This window comes from Mya arenaria, chromosome 4 (genome assembly GCF_026914265.1).
Source record: "Mya arenaria isolate MELC-2E11 chromosome 4, ASM2691426v1".
NCBI classification, from domain to species: Eukaryota; Metazoa; Mollusca; class Bivalvia; order Myida; family Myidae; genus Mya; species Mya arenaria.
In genome coordinates, this window is record NC_069125.1 from 77,177,419 (window position 1) to 77,198,111 (window position 20,693).

The 20,693-nt window shown below is 36.5% G+C and overlaps 1 protein-coding gene across 1 annotated transcript in view; it reads left to right on the forward strand.

Moving 5' to 3' along the window:
* Window positions 1–19,495, forward strand: part of LOC128231087 (fibrillin-2-like) — a 54,373-nt gene extending 34,878 nt beyond the window's left edge. Inside the window, exons 49-55 of the mRNA XM_052943507.1 lie at window positions 4,788–4,919; window positions 7,005–7,130; window positions 8,764–8,889; window positions 10,269–10,445; window positions 11,501–11,647; window positions 18,788–18,940; window positions 19,238–19,495. Coding sequence (XP_052799467.1) covers window positions 4,788–4,919; window positions 7,005–7,130; window positions 8,764–8,889; window positions 10,269–10,445; window positions 11,501–11,647; window positions 18,788–18,940; window positions 19,238–19,416 — 1,040 coding nt within the window. The 3' untranslated portion in view covers window positions 19,417–19,495. The remainder of the gene's footprint in view (window positions 1–4,787; window positions 4,920–7,004; window positions 7,131–8,763; window positions 8,890–10,268; window positions 10,446–11,500; window positions 11,648–18,787; window positions 18,941–19,237) is intronic.
* The last annotated feature ends 1,198 nt before the right edge of the window (window positions 19,496–20,693 follow it).

Sequence of the window (20,693 nt, forward strand, 5' to 3'; positions counted from 1 at the left end):
TCTTCAATTGAGTAATTGTTTCACAAGAAGTTTAACAGAAAAGATACATTTGTATAAAGGGAATATTATGTTAGTCTGTTGATCCGTGGTGTTGTATCACAACACCAAGGTTTGGTCTCGTGTGAAACGGATTATTCCACAAGCAACTCGAAGTGATACAACACCATGGTTCCTTTCATTATATACTTTTAAACTCTTTCTGAATAAAAACAACAAACGACATTGTGTAACGTCACTTATGAATTGACTAAATCAAAAGTAAACGCGCGACATTTTTAAAAGTAAACGATTGTCGAGTTGAACTGTTGAACTTGTAAATGTGAGTTTTATTCAGGGAACTAATAACTTTACGGGTACTCAATCACTGTCACGATCGATAACACGAATCCGTCTACGTTTGTTTTTTTCTGTGGCGATCTGTCATATTGGTTGATAGTGATTTAACAGTTGAGTAGGCGAGCATTTTGAAGTGTTTGTGGAAATTTCTTCGGACATGTGGTTTGCGATACTGAATTGGATTTGAGTGGAGATATCAGCCGATCGAGCCGGTACTGCAAACGTTTTATTGCTTAACATTTCTTTACTTTATTAAGAATTGCTGTCATATACAACTGAACAATAATACTATTTTAACGATTTGTAAAGTAAACCCGGTCAATTTAAAAATAGAATCGGAATGGCAGAAATTACCGAACATGTACGATTAAAAAAGAAGTCCCGGTCTAGTGTGTGATACGGAAGCAGAAAACAACAGAGTGTGATACGGGATTTTTTGTCCGATCATTTGTATTTTTCAGTTAAAAATGCATTTTTTTAAAGGAATATTTATAGGTATATAATAAAAAGGAATTGCTTTTTGTACCGTCGTATATAATTGATTATATGATGTCGCACTTATCCGATTGGAGCAATTTTGATATAAACAATGCCGTCATAATACCTTGAGTGTAAGATAGGTTCATCCCGACCCGAGCGTATGGTCGTTTGCGGAAACGAGATTTATCGAGTTTTCCACAAAACACCCTGCGCGAGGGTTGGAATGAACCTATCTTACACGATCGGCTATAGTAGATGCTTTTTCTCCCACCCCAGTTAAACAAAATTAAGTTAAAATGTATTTTTGGTTATGTCGACTTTTTCGGGACCTAGTGAAAAAAGTCGAGATAACGAAAAGTCGACTCATCCAAATTACAAAAAATTATCACCAATCCCAACACTTTTGAGTTGGATTTCCGATGTTTTACATCCACAATTGAACGGTCTAGTTAAATATTTTCGTCGTGAAAACAGCAAACTTATTATTGAAAAATAAAGTGAAACAAAAGAAGAATTATTTGTGTCAAATTCATTTCTTTTGCGTTTATGGATCACACAAAACACATATAAAACCACAATTGCATATATTTGTACATTGTAAGATTTTATACCGGGTCTTTCTCTGAATTGGTCGACCAGAGCAGTGGAACTAACATTTGACATTTTGAAGTTATTCTTTCTGATCCCATTCGGGATTGATATCTAATCAATAAAATGTTCATGTTTTATACAATACCAAAGAGCTTGAGCAATAAATGTCTCTTTAATTAAATACATAAACAAACAACTTTAATTAATCGCACTTACCAATTACATTTTGTATCCCTCAATTATGACAGTTTGTTATATTGACACGCACGGTATCTTGCGACATGCCGCAAACCGTCATGAATATTTTCACACCTACGTCTCAATCTACAGTTTGATATAAAGAACATAGGAAATGTGTGAAATTCGACCACTGGGACTGAAAAACGAGGTCGACATAGCGAAAAAGTCGAGATAAAAAATCGACACAAACAGATTTATTTTATATAGAATAAGAAGGAATAAATTCGGGACCGGAAAAAAAGTCGACATAACCGGAAAGTCGACTTATCCGACGTCGACATCGCGAGGTTCGACTGTAGTCAAATCGGTCTTTAAATAGTTCTGAAGAGAATGAAGCATTATATCTTAAAAGGTGCGTGAAAACTTTATTATGGCGACATTTAAAGCGAGAAATAATTAGTTAGCATTCTAAATATTTCCACAAGACAAGGTTTCTATGATGTTACAGACGACAGTCTTCAACAAGGGAGGTAATTACAATTTGATGACCATTTAAAAGGAGTTCCATACTTGTTTTATTTCGCCCGTGGGCAAGATAAGAATTTCTAGCACGGTTAAATTTTTAGATCAACCTATCTGAGGTGGGAGAAAGAATTTTCCAGCACGGCTGAATTTACCAAAATAATAATAATTGTTATGTGTTTCCGGTCCGGATAGAAAAATCTGACCCGAGGGCACCTGCGTTGCCAGGTTACGACGCTTGCCGAATTACTGGCTACGCAGCGTGCTCGACGGACGGATTTTTCTATCCAGACCGGACACAAACGATTGATATATTTTCTAGCATACCTTAAATTACATGTTTGTGTAGTATATTAAATAGAAAAGCGCATTTTGTACATTTCACCAAAAGCGCTTGGGAGGATGTTTACGTACGTCATGACGCGCAGTTATTTTTATTCACTGCATACGTCAAAAAGTTCCTCCAGTATCAGTTTTTTAAAGGGTTATTCTGTTTTGTTTTGAAGGTATGTTTTTTGCAAAGTTAATATTTATGGAGCTCAACTATGGAAATCACATAATTATGGTTATTAAGGTGTAAAATAAACGAAATAAAAAGTATAACGTCACAGCGCGTGACTCATCTGGCATGGGGGTGCCAGAAATAATTTTCCAGCACGGTTGAAATCACCGGAAATGCCTATCCGGTGTGCTAGAAATGCCTATCCGGTGTGCTAGAAATGCCAATCCGGTGTGCTAGAAAGTTTTTCTTTACAAAAGACTAAGCGAATGTAAATATTATCATTTGATGGACCATAACTTAAATATATTTTTAGCATTTCGTGTTTCATTCCTCACTTGTTGCTTAACATTCCTGTTAAGTTTCATCACAATGTTCAATGTGATTTTAACAAACGATATTGTGGCCTACGCATGGGATGATAGACGAACGGACCTGCGGACGGACGGGTGGACGGAAAATGTGACAGCTGTATATGTGGGTACATTAATACGATCATGTCGAAAACCAGAAGGCTAAGAGCTTATTTATTCGTTAAATTGCATTGCATCAACCCTTTAAGAGCCTTACACCGTATACAAATGAGTGCGGAAAGCCTTACACCGTATACAAGTGAGTGCGGAAAGCCTTACACCGTATACAAGTGAGTGCGGAAAGCCTTACACCGTATACAAGTGAGTGCGGAAAGCCTTACACCGTATACAAGTGAGTGCGGAGAGCCTTACACCGTATACAAGTGAGTGCGGAAAGCCTTACACCGTATACAAGTGAGTGCGGAGAGCCTTACACCGTATACAAGTGAGTGCGGAGATCCTTACACCGTATACAAGTGAGTGCGGAAAGCCTTACAACGTATACAATTGAGTGCGGAAAGCCTTACACCGTATACAAGTGAGTGCGGAGAGCCTTACACCGTATACAAGTGAGTGCGGAGAGCCTTACACCGTATACAAGTGAGTGCGGAAAGCCTTACACCGTATACAAGTGAGTGCGGAAAGCCTTACACCGTATACAAGTGAGTGCGGAGAGCCAAAAGTTATAGTGTTAAATTGTGTTGTAGCTACAATAATGAGCGATCAGGGATACTTTTTTTTACATTTCTTATGTATCCACAAGTCTGCCATAATAAAAAATCGTCAAAAGACTCGTTGACGGGCATTTAGGTGGACTAAAATGTGTTGGTGATAAAGTAATGTGTTATGACAAAACAAAAGTCGACCTAATCAACAATGAATTGTGGTTTCTGGAAGAAAGCTGAATTAATAATAACTTCCTAATTTATTTCTTTAAGTAGAAGAATTCAACGCGAATCCACAAAACCAATGTTAATTCGGAAGTCTGAAATATTTTGGCGCCAACACATATTCATTTTGTAGATAAATGCAAATCGTTTTATCCTTGAGTCCTTATTACATCCTGTTGCAAAGGGTGTATGCATTATGCTTGCTAAATATTGAAACTAAAAACTAAATAAAAATGAAGTATTAAAACAGTGTATGTGTTTGTTCTTAAACCAACCTTTGCACTGTGATTGCCCGGATGTATACAACATTCGACAACATAAACCAACCTTTGCACTGTGATTGCCCGGATGTATACAACATTCGACAACATAAACCAACCTTTGCACTGTGATTGCCCGGATGTATACAGCATTCGACAACATAAACCAACCTTTGCACTGTGATTGCCCGGATGTATACAGCATTCGACAACATAAACCAACCTTTGCACTGTGATTGCCCGGATGTATACAACATTCGACAACATAAACCAACCTTTGCACTGTGATTGCCCGGATGTATACAACATTCGACAACATAAACCAACCTTTGCACTGTGATTGCCCGGATATATACAACATTCGACAACATAAACTTGTATTTATATATTTCGCTTTGTCAGTTTTAGCAATGTCAGTTCTAAAGGCATCCTTACAAAAAGCCCAAGTCCAAGTCTAATCTCAGACACAAAAAGCACTTTTACTAAATCAGTTTCATATAAATAAATGTGTTTCAATAGTAAAACAATGAGTACATTTCATCATCAAAACTCAACTAGAAGAAAGAAACATTGAAATTTGCAGTTTTGCCACTTGAGTCTGAACTTAGACTTGAGACTGTTCGTTATCAGGGCCTCCTGACCCCTGTACACCACACATGAAGTATCAATGTTGTAGATGGTACTATGTACTTGGACGCGTGCCCACCGGATGAGAGTGGGGTGGACACGTGCACATATGCAAATGGCGAGTGCGTTAACGGGACCTGCCTTTGTGAGGTGGACCTCGAGTTTATGGGCGATGGCTGTTGTGAGTACATAGATGCTAACATATAGTACATGTGTCATAGAATAGTGTGTTTACATAAATGCTGTAAAAGTGTGTTATTCTATTCCATTTCACTATTCATTTTATCAAACCCAGGAATAAGGTTTATAATCAACACACTAACTAAGCCGATTAGTAATTCTTGTGGTGGTCTCGATAATATTGATTAACGATTCATGAGGTGGTGTTGATAATGTTTATTATTGTGTCGAGTGATGTGTTGCTTATAGTCATTAATAGACAAAGTAATCACCATAATGAACACCACCAACCGACATGTTACACGGGTACTTATGATTATATCGTGAATTGACAGTGCTTGCAAATAAATTATAGCCGAAAGTTCGCGGAATGACATAAAGAGTAAAGCGTAATAGAATTCAGAACGAAGCATATTGCACTTGTCACTTTAAATAATCAAAGGAATATCACTCATATCAGTTGAAATAGCGACACATTTTAGAAAACATAAATAACAGTAGTATCAAATAAAGTTTACCAAATCGGTAAATGGAGTTCAAATATAAATTGCATGTATGAGAAATATTGGTTTTCTTAAATGTGCTTAAAATGGCAAAATAAGATGTAACAACAAACAGTAAATATTATAATAAAGGCGTGATTGTCTGGCATATAGCAAATAAAAAGACAGTTTTCGCACAACGAAATGGCCAACGATCATTACATACACTGGAATGGAATATTTACCCTTTTAGCCTTCCATATTGGTCTGGAATTTAGAAGCTTTAAGTGTTTCTCATTTGTGCCAAATAACGGTTACAGAAGAAAACACGGCAAAATACTTTCGATGTACCTAAGAATGTTCACTAGTCATGGTGGCATCAACAACCTGCTCATAAATCCGATCAGCTCTTCTTTCCATCTCATTTAAATTTTAAAAAAATGATTGAAAGGAGAATTCGGGTAGCAAGGACATTGTTAATTCACTGCGGACCACCAACACTGCATGGCTATCTTAGCTGAAACAAAACAGGTTGTTTTTCAAAAGATAGACCCTTGGGATTAGAACGAACTGCATATTTGGTTGCCTACATCCAACCCAAGGAATTACCCATAGTCCCTGGCCTTGAAGATGTTCCCACCAGGGTCAGAGCGTTGGTATAGTAAAGCTTGCTGTCATTGCACTATCAGAGATTACATGTGTCATGTCTTGACTTTGAATTATTCCATAAAAATATTTACTCTTCTTAACGATTAAAATTCATGGATAAATCTCTAAATAGAGTGTTTACAGTAATATGTCCCATATAAAAGCATCACGTAAATCCCGTACACTAGTGTCCGTATTGCAATGAACCAAGCAATCACTACTTATAATAATAGCGTTGAAAGCGGAGAAAGGCTGTAGGCGGTGTGATTTTACTTTTTTACAATTCTAATCGCAGGAAATAATATAATGTCATCATAGGGGTTTGAACGCAATTGGGCTGGTGTGTGGAGTCCACGCGTATACTTTGACCAGCCCAATTGCGTTCATATCCCCGATAATGACATCAATACCGCAATTCATTCCTCATACATGTACTTACACCAATAGTTCATTATTTCATTCAAGAATTGTTAAAAATCTCTTTATTTCATTTAAGGAAAACTTTCAGTAATCCTTTCTTACCCATTCTGTAAATAGATCGACCCGACTGTAACCGGAAACAGTTTATCAAATGACGTTACAATAACGCGGAAAAAAATAACCACTTGAAATCACTTTTAAACGTAAAATTGAAACACTTATGGCAACAATACATTTAACATATGATAAATTAACACTTTCTAAAATGTTGATTTATATTTTACGGGACCCGCAGACACAATTCAAACAATAACAAGATCAACAATGCCCATGTATATTGTTATGCGATGAATTGCGATCCGAACATATCCGAAGATGCTGCATTCATCGAATGATAAGCCCAATTGCCGAAAGGCAGTTCATATAAGGAATGGAAGAGGTGTAAATATATTTATTATAATAATTCTAATGTTTTATAACGTACCTCATCATCTGGTTAACAGAAAGAAAATTGATGATTTCTTTACACTTTGCAGTCGGCTCGGAGATCTACGAGGTGTGTCGGGCAGTGCCAGACTCCTGCGATAGTTCTCTGGATCTTGTCTGCGTTAATGGAACGTGCCTCTGTGCGTATCCGCTCACCGAGGTCAACTACATTTGTGGTAAGACTCGTGAATTTCTTCGAAGCTTTACTTTCTTGTGAATGTGGTCTTTAATATACTAAAGAATGCACTAAAATTAAAGATAATTAAATGTGCTATACTGATCATGTAAGGAAGACAATAAACATAGTTATATCGACTGGTTACAGTACATATGAGCATGGTCATTTGCTTGTGTTTATTGAATATTCGGCATCCAGTATAATATTGATGACCATGTTACTGTGTCAAAACGTCTCAACATGGTGGGTCTGGTAAAGGTAAGAACGGCGGAATTTGCGGATAATATCATGACGTAAGGAAAACACGTTATAAAATTTGTATGAACAAAATGTTAAAAGCTAAATGTTAATACTTCGAACTTTGGATATGAATACGCATGCATAGCGATTTTAACACGAACCAAAAGGGAAGTGGCCTTTATTCCATCATTTTTCAGCGTGTAAAACACAAACACCACTATAACGTGTTATTATAAGGTTTAAGCTTCAAACTCGAGCCTTTTCAATGTTCAGGGTTTTGCTAAATTAACCTTGTCGACTTTTTTACGTTACAATTTTTCTTCCTACTCTTACAAAAAGTTGCAACAGTATTTATGTGACTCCATCGTGAATGCAATTCAATGAGCAGCTTGATCATATCAGTAGCTTTCGAGTTTTGAATCTTTTCCAATTGATATAACCTTGCCACATTTCAAATTCACTCCTTACCTTATTTGACTATAGTATTTCGGTTCCTGTTTCAAGTGGCCAATATAATGGTAATATAATAGCGAAAATTTGTGCACATAAACTGGTTTAACCCCCCAGTAAATTTACATTTTACTGACCGTTCCAAGGCGGTACCTAACAATTCTTGATAAACATACCTATTTATATATATATATATTATATATAGTATGTATGCACTGTGATGTTTGTGGAGTTTTTTGCTGTTCTGTGTTTCTTGTTTGTGATTTTATGTTCTATATCTTTAGCGTTTGCCCAGTTTATGTTAAAAAAAATACTATTGGGCTTGTTTCTGTAGCTTTTTGCATATGTATTACAATGGAACTTCAAGGACATATCCTGTAGCCAAACAATTACAAACACCTTGTTTAAAGGCACAGTGCTATGGCGAAACATATACTGTACTAAAGACAAACAACGTACAGAACAATGACAAAATGTTTTTTATCGTTAATTGTTTGGGTCACCGGCTTGGCGAAAAGGGAGTTCACTGGGACTATAAACTACAGTTGGGTTATGCCCCTTTGTCAATTTTTTAACAAATAAGCGGTTCTTGACCATTTTGTACATTTAACTTGTTTATATAATTTCATAGTTGTTGAGGATGAAATGCAATGTTCTTTGTGCGCTTGTTAGTACTATACCGTCTTCCCAATCTGCCTCTCCATGTGTCATGAAAAAGTACAGCCTCATTATGCCAATAGTGGCCTGCAGTACTCTCAGTACTTTGATTTATATCATTTGAGCATATCATTCAAATATAAACAAGAAATAATGGACAACAGTCAAAAAGAAATACTATTGTTATATAACTATTTCATGAAAGATATTCGGTGTTTTTTTCGCATCAACAAAAGTTTTGTGAGTCTTAAATGCACTCTCACATAAATTTGAACATTTTTCAGTGGAAGGTATACTGGACGACATATGTGACGTCAATCCCGACACGTGCACGACGCTGTTCTCGGAGTGCGCGGTGAACGGCACGTGTCAGTGTAAGGACAACTACGTGCGGGAAGACGGTATTTGCAGTAAGTATACACTGCCACATTTTGTCTCTACAATCCTCGGCTTTATCGATTAAAATGTATTTCATAACATAATATAATATTTTGTTATTTGAGGCAACTCACCAAGAATACATTTAACACAGTTTAAGTATTAATGTATAGTATATATATATTATTAAAAAACCCACGATACAAAAAGTGAGAGATATATGGTATATATATATATATATATATATATATATATATATATATATATATATATATATATATATATATATATATATATTTGTCTATCAGTATTAAAAAAAACAACAAAAAACATGTATTTCAATTTTCAAATTATCTGATTAACTTAAATCCAGGGAAACTGAAAGTTAATTACACGTATTTTAAATGCACTTTTCCATTCAAGAATTAGCAATGTCAATCTTAATCTTTTTTAACATTTAATTTGGACTGGTGTATTGGAATGCGCGATATTGGTTTATGGCCCCTCCAGATGTGCAAATTATGTAATAGTTGTCCATCGTTTATGATGTACGAGAGGACATTGAGCGGGATACACTTGTGGTCCTTACATTTATTGCTTGGACCAATTCTAGGGAGTTTCAGAAGTTAATATGCTTGATTTATAATTTGACGACTCTCCCGTTATTTACTTTTAAAACCAAATATGTATTTCCTGAAATTGAACTTGATTGGCTATTCTAAATATCAAAATATATATTTGGTGCAAGCGACCATTAGTGGTATTGCGAAAGTAGATTTACATACGGGCACTTAGCTTTTATGTGACACAGTGTATAATAAGAACTAGATAATAAGGATGGCCACACATGGGTTTTTAATCATATGCTTTTCTAGATGGAAATGTACCAGCTATGAAATAAAAAGGGACTATTATGTTGGTCGATCGATCGGTGGTATTGTATCACTTCGAATTCCATGTGACACGAGGATGTCGAGTACGATGTATATCTACGCAAGCAAAGGGAGCTGTTAAAAAACAAACAACAGCATATTACCCTAGTTCTTTATTCCAATATTTTGTTTTAATATAAATAGCATTTGTTTCTTTAAAAAGTTTAAAATTCAAACCTCTATCCTCTTTCTTTTCGCGGCTAGGCCGCTTTTGTTGATTGAAGTTATGCGGAAGTTTATTTGCGTATATGCATTACGACATTGCGTGATACGGAATCAGAAAGTACAGTGTGTAAAACGAACGTTATGTATAGACTATTTTTTGATAAACTCCTGCAGTAGTTAGTTTAGCCAGAATGTGTACAGGTATAAAGCTAAGAAATATGTCAGGAATACCCAGGAGACCGTTTTTGCGAGGTAGGACAGTATACTACTGGTTAGTAGTGAATGTATCACTACGTATGACATTTTACTCGCAGGGCCGATACTTGGAGCGGATTGTGACCCGGTGCTTAACGGGACGGACCAGTGCGCAGACCCTAACGCAGCGTGTGGCGTGCTGTCGGAACAGAAAGAGTTCTGCAATAACGTGTGCTGGTGCACAGACGGCTTCGTTATCGACATCCAGGACAATTGCGGTGGAACATGTGTACCACGTAAGTAGTTCACCGAATGTATGCCGGAACATGTGTTCCACATAAGTAGTCCACCGATGTATGCCGGAACATGTGTACTGGAACATGTGTACCACGTATGTAGTCCACCAATGTATGCCGGAACAGGTGTACCACGTATGAAGTCCACCAATGTATGTCGGAACATGTACCACGTATGAAGTCCACCAATGTATGTCGGAACAGGTGTGCCACGTATGAAGTCCACCAATGTATGTCGGAACAGGTGCACAACGTATGAAGTCCACCAATGTATGTCGGAACAGGTGTACCACGTAAGAGGTCCACCAATGTATGTCGGAACAGGTGTACCACGTATGAAGTCCACCAATGTATGTCGGAACAGGTGTACCACGTATGTAGTTCACCAATGTATGTCGGAACAGGTGAACCACGTATGAAGTCCACCAATGTATGTCGGAACAGGTGTACCACGTATGAGGTTCACCAATGTATGTCGGAACAGGTGCACCACGTATGAAATCCACCAATGTATGTCGGAACAGGTGTACCACGTATGAAGTCCAACAATGTATGTCGGAACATGTACCACGTATGAGGTTCACCAATGTATGTCGGAACAGGTGTACCACGTTTGTAGTCCACCAATGTATGTCGGAACATGTACTACGTATGCAGTCCAGCATTGTATGTCGGAACACTTGAACATGTCTGGCTTGACCAGCGGATTTGTTTATATTTGATTTATAAGATTGTTTTTCATCAAAATCTTACGTAGTATAAAATGTAAACTGTAATTTTGAATGAAGACAAGTTCACAAAAGAATAGACAGGCGTTTTACAAATATTCTGAAAAAAGTCAGCTTTAATAATACTAATTTATATGAAGTAGTATATGTAATAATGGGCAATAATGATCCTCCAACATATGTATTGCAAATGGAGTCGGTGGGCGGAATATTCGTAGTCACTGTAAATTGTACATGGTAAAATATTCGGTGGTTTCACATATGGAGATTGAAAACAAGAGCGCTGTGTTGTGACATCTAGGTAGCAGTCAATACATTATTTTCCAGAGAAGACGTACAGTGAGGTGTGTGATCCGTCTATCAGAGACATTTGTGCCCCCGTGGATACGCTCGAGTGCTCGGTTAACGGCACGGAGTTCGTCTGCGACTGTCTGACTGGCTTTGTCTACAACGGGACAGAATGTGTCAGACCAGGTACGGGTAATATACGGTACTATAGAGGCAGTGTGTGACCAGGTACAGGTAATATACAGAACTATAGAGGCAGTGTGAGACGAGGTACGGGTAATATACGTCAATAGAGGCAGTGTCAGACCAGGTACGGGTAATATACGGTACTGAAGAGGCAGTGTGAGACCAGGTACGGGTAATAAACGGTACTATAGAGGCAGTGTGAGACCGGGTACGGGTAATATACGGTACTATAGAGGCAGTGTGAGACCAGGTACGAGTAATATACGGTACTATAGAGGCAGTGTGAGACGAGGTACGGGTAATATACGTCAATAGAGGCAGTGTCAGACCAGGTACAGGTAATATACGGTACTGCAGAGGCAGTGTGAGACCAGGTACGGGTAATATACGGTACTATGGAGGCAGTGTGAGACCAGGTACGGGTAATATACGTCAATAGAGGCAGTGTCAGACCAGGTACGGGTAATATACGGTACTGAAGACGCAGTGTGAGACCAGGTACGGGTAATATACGGTACTATGGAGGCAGTGTGAGACCAGGTACGGGTAATAAACGGTACTATAAAGGCAGTGTGAGGCCAGGTACGGGTAATATATGTCAATAGAGGCAGTGTCAGACCAGGTACGGGTAATATACGGTACTGCTGAGGCAGTGTGAGACCAGGTACGGGTTATATACGGTACTATGGAGGTAGTGTGAGACCAGGTATGGGTAATAAACGATACTATAGAGGCAGTGAAATACTTATAGTGCTTGAATTTATATATGTAGCTACCCGAATCAGAAGAAGTTTCAGTTTGTCTTAAAGATTCTTCACGATGCGAAAATGGGTTTGAAGGTCAAAACACAAATTATTTCAAACATTTAACTTTTATGTCTTTTTAAGATTGAGTCTTTTGCAAGTATAATGCGGGCTTGAAGACAAACGCGAAGCGTTTGTCTGTACACGCCCTCTTACGGTTTGTACGTAAATGCAACGGACTACTTCTTTTTGCCGGAGTGATAGGTATGAAAAGATTTGGGCACCACTGAACCATGAAAATGAGAACCAGAAAAGCTTGTCATACATTGTTCATATAAAGCGCGTGCACGCCGGCAGGCAAATTGTACATGTTTTGGGCGGGGTTTGACCTCCGTAAACCAATGAAAATTCATTACCGAAACAACCGAGGTACATGTGCTTTTTAGATCGGAACTTCCATATATGGATATGAGTTAAAAATAGTACTTCATTTAATAGGAAAGCGTGTTTACTTATACGCAATACAGTATGAAGCAAAAAAAAATGTCATTGAAGCAGTTATTACATCCGACAAAATCACTTAGTATCGCTGAAACTAAATGTTTATAGAATCAAAGTTGAATATATTAATCCGCATTTCACGCTGCACTGAATTTGATGAAGATTTCAAGCGAGCATTGGACGCCATTTTGTTTATAGGGAACAACAACAACAACAAATGAAGCCGTTACAAATCCTACTCCCGGTTTGGAAGCAGACCAAATAGAGCTGATTTAATTATTAAGGTGAGTTTATCTGAGATGCATGTTTTTATTTTTTTATTAAATTACTTATTTTGAAAACTGTTCACGTTTTATCTATCTTCGCGTTGCTCTTTTATAAATTTCAGGTTTTTGACTTATCCCTCAATACTTCTTAATACATTTCAACATTCTGTAAAAGCACAAATGTATTGGTTCTTTTTTATAGCCACCTGGTTGCTGAACCTCTAGAGGACCTTTATGGACAAAAAATCCTGTTCAAGATAGTTCTGTCTGGAATTCCATACCACCTCCAGAGAATGGAAAATGTCTTCAACTAAAAAGAGATTCTAAGCAAGTGCATTTCTGACTCCTACAAAATGCTTCTTTGTAGTCAATTACCTTGGAGTTGTTAAATACTCATTGCAAAATATTCAAACATTATATATTTCATCTATTTTGTCTTGATCTTTGAATCCGTCAAATTACACTATGACTATGTGACTATATCAAATTTATGACTACATATAGAATTTTGTATGCCTCAAATGATTGTTAACTGGTATACCTTCACAGTAGTAGTTAGTACTTGTATTCTGTTAAAAACATTGCATTTATGTTATTTGCAGATTCTGATGTGCCAGCAGCCTGAAGTGGTCAAACAATTTGAAACTCGATGCAGCACAGAATCCCATATTTCAAGAGAATGCAGATGTTAGTCACCCCTGTCTAACTTGTTTGTGTGTAAATAATACAAAATGTGACATTTACAGCAAATATGTAATAATTGAGCAACGTATAGACAATTGCAAGACTCTGTTCTGTTAATTTTGTGCCATATTTAGCATTTAAAACCAGATACTTTCAGTTTTTGCTGGTTTGTTCGGTTTCTTTTATTCATGATTTTTTCAAGAAGAAATCAGTTCGGTGTAAGTTTAATATGGTGTTTAAACTGTCAATGAATCCAAGATCACTGTATGTTGTTGAACTGATATGTATGTTAAACATTTAAGATCCAGCTGTCAGTACAGTAAACATTGATTGTGCTTTTGAGAACACTGAATTTTATCAACATAATTTGACACTGTACATATTGCAAGCATTTTTTCAGATAAATCTATACGAGTATTAATTAATTGTAGATAACTGTAGCCTTAATTTGTGCATATTAACATATGTGAATAATTTAATAGCCTCATGATATCATTCTGTATAAATTATGTAATATAATCATTTTAATTGTTTTCATATATAAATGGTTTTGGAACTGAAATTTGGTCTTGCTCTATTGGCTGGTACACTCAACAAATATAAAAATTATATGAAATAGTGCTTAGTGAGCTCATCTGACAGTTTTCAATGGGTTCTTATTTGGGTGTGTTCCAACAATATCACTGACTTGATTACTTTTATTGTATATTCTATATAGGTGCTAAATTTAGAATATATTTTCAGCTCTGTTGAATGTTGATTGTAATTGCAATTTATCATTTCTTTTTAGATCACCCTTTGGGTTAAACATTATGTGAGGGTTAGAAGTAATTTGTTTGTAATTACACCTTGATAAGTTTAAACTTTAATATACTTGGTCTTTAAGAAAGTCCCATGATATGAACAATTGGTTTTGACTATTTTCATGCTTGATTTAGAATATACCTCATAAGAGGTCATAACATATTTGACCTTTAAAAGTCTAGAAATTTTTAACATTAATTTATTCATACAATTTTATTTCCCACCAGATGTAAAAAAACAACAACCTTTTTATCAAAAAGGTCATTGTTGGTGATCTGTAAAAAATACATGTGTTGCTACATATTTAACTGTCACAGGTCTTTTAGTTTATACCTGATTTTAGCAAAGCTGTTTACAATATTCATTAATTGAAATTTAGATAATTTTGATCATTAGACATGATGTTTGTCAGATTTGTCATTGCAAACACAAATTATTTTAAAGTTTAAAGTGGGATGAATGTTTTTGTAACAAACAAATAAGAATATATTCTGTATTCTCACTGAGATATTTTGCAGACAATTTGCCAGAGCTTCTTGGCTACATTGTTCATATACAATCATAATTATTAGTAATTAATTGAATGTTTTGCCATGTTTTACCATCATATTTAAATAGATTTTTGCCCATTCAATTCTAGTTAAAATTATAATTACCCCTGCTTGTAATATACTTCAGTGCAACATTATTGGTATGTGATCATTTTTAGCTCGACTATTCGAAGAATAAGGATAGCTATCCTAGTCACCCGAGCGTCGGCGTCAGCGTCAGCATAACCACTTATGTTTAAGTTTGTGTACCACTTCAAATATTTTCAAAGTCCATTGACATATGGTTTTGAAACTTTGCACACTTGTTCACCATCATGCCCCCAACCTGTACACAGAAGGAGGTAACTCTATCAAGCATTTTGACAAAATTATGCCTCTTTTTCTACTTAGAATTTACGTTAAAGTTTGCGTACCACCTCAAATATTTTCAAAGTCCATTGACATATGGCTTTGAAACCTTGCACACTGGTTCACCATCATGCCCCCAACCTGTACACAGGAGGAGGTAACTCTATCAAGCATTTTGACAAAATTATGCCCCCTTTTCGACTTAGAATTTACGTTAAAGTTTGTGTACCACCTCAAATATTTTCAAAGTCCATTGACATCTGGCTTTAAAACTTAGCACGCTTGTTCACCATCATGTCCCAAACCTGTACACAGGAGGAGGTAACTCTATCAAACATTTTGACAGAATAAGGCCCCTTTTTCGACTTAGAATTTACGTTGAAGTTTGCGTACCACCTCAAATATTTTCAAAGTCCATTGACATCTGGCTTTGAAACTTCGCATGCTTGTTCATCATCATGCCGCCAACCTGTACACAGGAGGAAGTCACTGTATCGAGCATTTTGATATAATTATGCCCTTTTTTACTTAGAATTTACGTTAAAGTTTGCGTACCACCTCAAATATTTTCAAATTCAATTTATGTTAATATCTCAGCACATCATGTTTTGCATTGGTATCTAATATAACAGTGATCAATGCATGTTTCGCCAAAACTTTTCAGTCCATACACCGAAAAGTGGCGGAATAGTCGAGCGCGCTGTCTCTGTGACAGCTCTTGTTTTTATATATTTTCTGTTTGTAACATATTCCTCAAATGCGTTTGTGTACTTGATCTCAAATGCATAGTAGCTTTATTTAAGTTGAAGAATAACTCTAAACTTCATATAAAATATATAGTAATGCATTATATATAATGTATACACTATTATTGAAGATTGTTGCGTATATACTAAATAAATTGCTAACAGCAACAGAACTGCTGTTATTTAAAAAGTTTTATTAACATATACAAAAAAACGTTTCCATTTTACTCTTAGTATGTTTCACTTACTCATGTAGTAAACTTAAAGTGTCCGGCAATAACACTTCAAGCCCGTAGAGGCAGCGCCTTAGTTCATATTACTTACATTTTTCAAACAAGGACAGGTATTTTAAAGAGCTTTGGATTTTTTTTCTAGAAATTTAGCCGAGAATTTGCATTTGCATTTTTAGCTCGACTATTCGAAGAATAGGTGGGCTATACTAATCGCCCCAGCGTCGGCGTCCGGTTAAAGTTTTAGGGCAAGTTGGGATTTTCACTTATAAGTCCAATACCCTACATTCAATTGACTTAATACTTTACGCAGTTGTTCAGGGCCATCACATGATGAGGTTAGATAACTCCATATTATTCTTTACACAGATTATGGCCCTTGATTGACTATGGAACTTGGGTTAAAGTTTTAGGGCAAGTTGGAGTATTTATTAATAACTTCTATATCCTTTGTTCAATTAACTTAATACTTCACACATTTGTTCAGGACCATCCCACAATGAGGTTACATAACTCCATATTATCCTAAATACAAGTTACGGCCCCTGATTGACTTAGGTTAAAGTTTGAGGGCAGGTTAAAATTTTAGGGCAAGTTGGGATTTTCACTTAAAACTCCAATACCATTCATTCAATTGACTTAATACTTCACACAGATGTTCAGAGCCATCACATAATGAGGTTAGATAACTCCATATTATCTTTTTATACAAATTATGGCCCCTGATTGACTATGGAACTTAGGTTAAAGTTTTAGGGCAGGTTGGGATATTGTTTAATAACTTCTATACCCTTCATTCAATTGACTTAATACTTCACACAATTGTTCAGGACCATCACCCAGTGAGGTTACATAACTCCATACCCTTAATACAAGTTATGGCCCCTGAGTTTTGGGCAAGTAAAAGTTTAGGGCAAGTTGGGATTTTAATAAAAAAAACTTCTATACCGTTCATTAAATGCACTTAATAAAATTCAAAATTATATACGACCATCTTACAACAAGAAACATAACTCCGTTTTAAGCCTAAATACAAGTTATGGCCCTTGATTTTTTTTTTTTTTAATTTCCTTTGAAAGGCATATTTGTATATTCTTAACCACATTTTCATAATGGGAAATCGAGTTATTTGAATGACTTGTGTCATTGTTTGGGCGGGCTGGTGGGAGGGCAGCATCAAAGTCACCTTATGTATCAAATAATTTTAGTTAGGTTTGACATAAAGAGACCAAACTTGGTATTATTATATATCGTTATTGTATTCTAAGTCAAAGCGGCGTAGTCGAGCGCGCTGTCTTACGACGGCTCTTGTTATTCAAAAGTGTTACAAAATTAGAAATGGCTCTAGGTGCCAAAATTGCTCTTCCCGGTTAACAATGTCTTGTGTCTGTGTGGTGATTGCTTCTATTTTTGCGTTTTAGTAACCAGGAAGTGAATTGTAGACACCTTTTTCAATATTTTATTGAAATTCTTTCTTATCTGAAATGACATCATCATGAAGCCACAAGACTTTGTTGATACTATTGAACATTTAAACATAAAACATATTCACATTGCCGAAATACCTTTCTGGAAATAAGCAAACGGATGTTCGACAATTATCTGAAAAAGTATTCCTTCGTCGAATGTGTACAATTCATTATTGCAACAAAACATGTTGCAAAATATGCATTTAATTTACACTCGGAAAGAATCGTACCTCAAAACTATATCGTAATGAAATTTTGAATGTCTTTTTATTTATTTTTTGACTTTCCCACCCACTTTAGTATTTTAAGAAAACCATTAAAGGTCGGTTTTGAAGCCTATTACGTTTATCTCGAGAATTTTTGTCACTAACGTTCGTCAAGCACGAGCCGAGACAGACTTGTATGATGTACATCACTTATTTACATATGCCCTTGATACCGTTCCAAAGTATACATAATTTAATGACGTACTCGTAGTACTCAAAAAGTAGATCCCTAGTACACGTATACGTACGAATAGAGTCTATCAATTTTTCTGCTTTGTTCGACATGATCGAGACGTTACTGTAGATACATTACATTTAATGTCTGTGTGTGCTTACGTTTTAAAACGAAGTCATAGAAATGTTATGCTTTTTTAGCCATAATAACAACATTAGACTGTATTCACCTGCTTAGTGTTCATGTGTGATAAGCAATGTTTTCCACTCAAAGAATTGATCGCAAGTCGGTATGCAAATAAGTTCCATATCCTCGACGAATGTAAATATTAACTCGAAAAGCATGCCTGTACTGCAGACCTGTATTACAACGACACATGCACGTGCGAGGATATCTGCCTGCCGCCTGAAACTGTCGTCTGCAACTCTACCACCGGAAAGTGTGACTGTCGTGAAGGTTTTATCTACAACGCAACTAGCGGTCAGTGCGAGCGGCCACCGGGTGACGGAAGTAAGTTAATGTATTTTACTATTGCTAATCAGTGTAGTTAAACAAAAAATCAACGTATAGCGAACGGTTTTTCTTCTTTATAAAAATATGTATTTCCAGTTTGTTATATAAAACAAATCTAATGAATTATGTGACAAACGAATATAGAAAGTTGCTTAACATTAAGTGATTGGCGTGAATGCGTTATATTCAAGCTTTGGACTGTTGCAATAGAAACTATGAAATTTCAAAAAAGGTAATAAACACAATACAAATATAGCAGATGAGTGTGTATAAAAATCACCCATATCCATTCAGTTGACCTTGGTGATCCGTGCTTAGCGGCAGTGTCGTGTGGCCAGTACCCAAACGTGAAGTGCGAGTTTCCGGATACACAGGGTACAGGCAAAAAACAAAAGGTGTGTCAGTGTGACGACGACAAGGACTTCTGTGAGGTGGACGGCGTCTGTGTACTCAGCGCGTCGCCCTGCCCTTAATCCGCACTGTCGACCCGCCAGTGGCCAAGTCACTTCAGACTTGCTCGACCTACCACCAAATCAATGTACTTTACATTGGCTGAACATCGAGTGTTATATCATGTATCTTTTTCATAAACAGTTTACGACAACCTAGTGTCTACTATCAAGGACCAAAAAATGTTTGATATCTAATATTTGTATTGTTTATCTATTATCAGCCTACTTGCCTGACCCAAATGGCTTCATCGCCGTGATTAATACTTAATGCGGTTCCAATTATCAACCTTAGTTTCGTGACACAGTCTTCAATGATACTTGCAACTCTTTTTCGATCCCTTATTCCGAACGTTGTTCTAAAACTGTGATACCATAGGTTTTATTTAAACCAAGAAACAACTTGACTTCATATTTCATTTCTCATTTTATTTTAGGCAAATGACATTTAAACGGTTTGGAATATTTATCATGACTCTATTCTAAGTTTAAGTCCATTCATTTGGACACAGTAATCAATTGGTTGCAAAATAGCAAATTATCACAGAGTGATATAATATGATGATCAAAAAGCAAGATCACAAAGCGATATACAATGTTGGACGTGCATAATAATTCTGGAAAGAAAAATATTCGATTAGTATTGACCCGATAAAGGCCGTTTGGTCAACTGCCACATGTTGGCGTCTTCCATGGCGACCAACCCTAAAGGGTTGAGTAATATGCAATGTCAATAATTGCAACAATAAAGCAATTTATTTCCTAATATTACATGAAATAGTGCTGCCGAACGCCAATTTTAAGTCATTTTATTTCATTTTCAAAAATATAATATGGTTGATAAAATGGTTAAAGTTGTTCCCAGATAGTTAGCCTACCTTGATAAAAATTGAAAAAAGCTTGTACCCAGATAGTTTCGCTTAAGTTGACAATGGAATGGCCAACTGGGGAGAATGCATGAATGGAATGGCCAACTGGGGAGAATGCATGTATGGAATGGCCAACTGGGGAGAATGCATGTATGGAATGGCCAACTGGGGAGAATGCATGTATGGAATGGCCAACTGGGGAGAATGCATGTATGGAATGGCCAACTGGGGAGAATGCATGTATGGAATAGCCAACTGGGGAGAATGCATGTATGGAATGGCCAACTGGGGAGAATGCATGTATGGAATGGCCAACTGGGGAGAATGCATGTATGGAATGGCTAACTGGGGAGAATGCATGTTTTGTTGTTGTTAAGGGCTTAGCAAAGTTTTCATTGAATTTAGTTTAAAGGGCAATTTCATCCAAACACG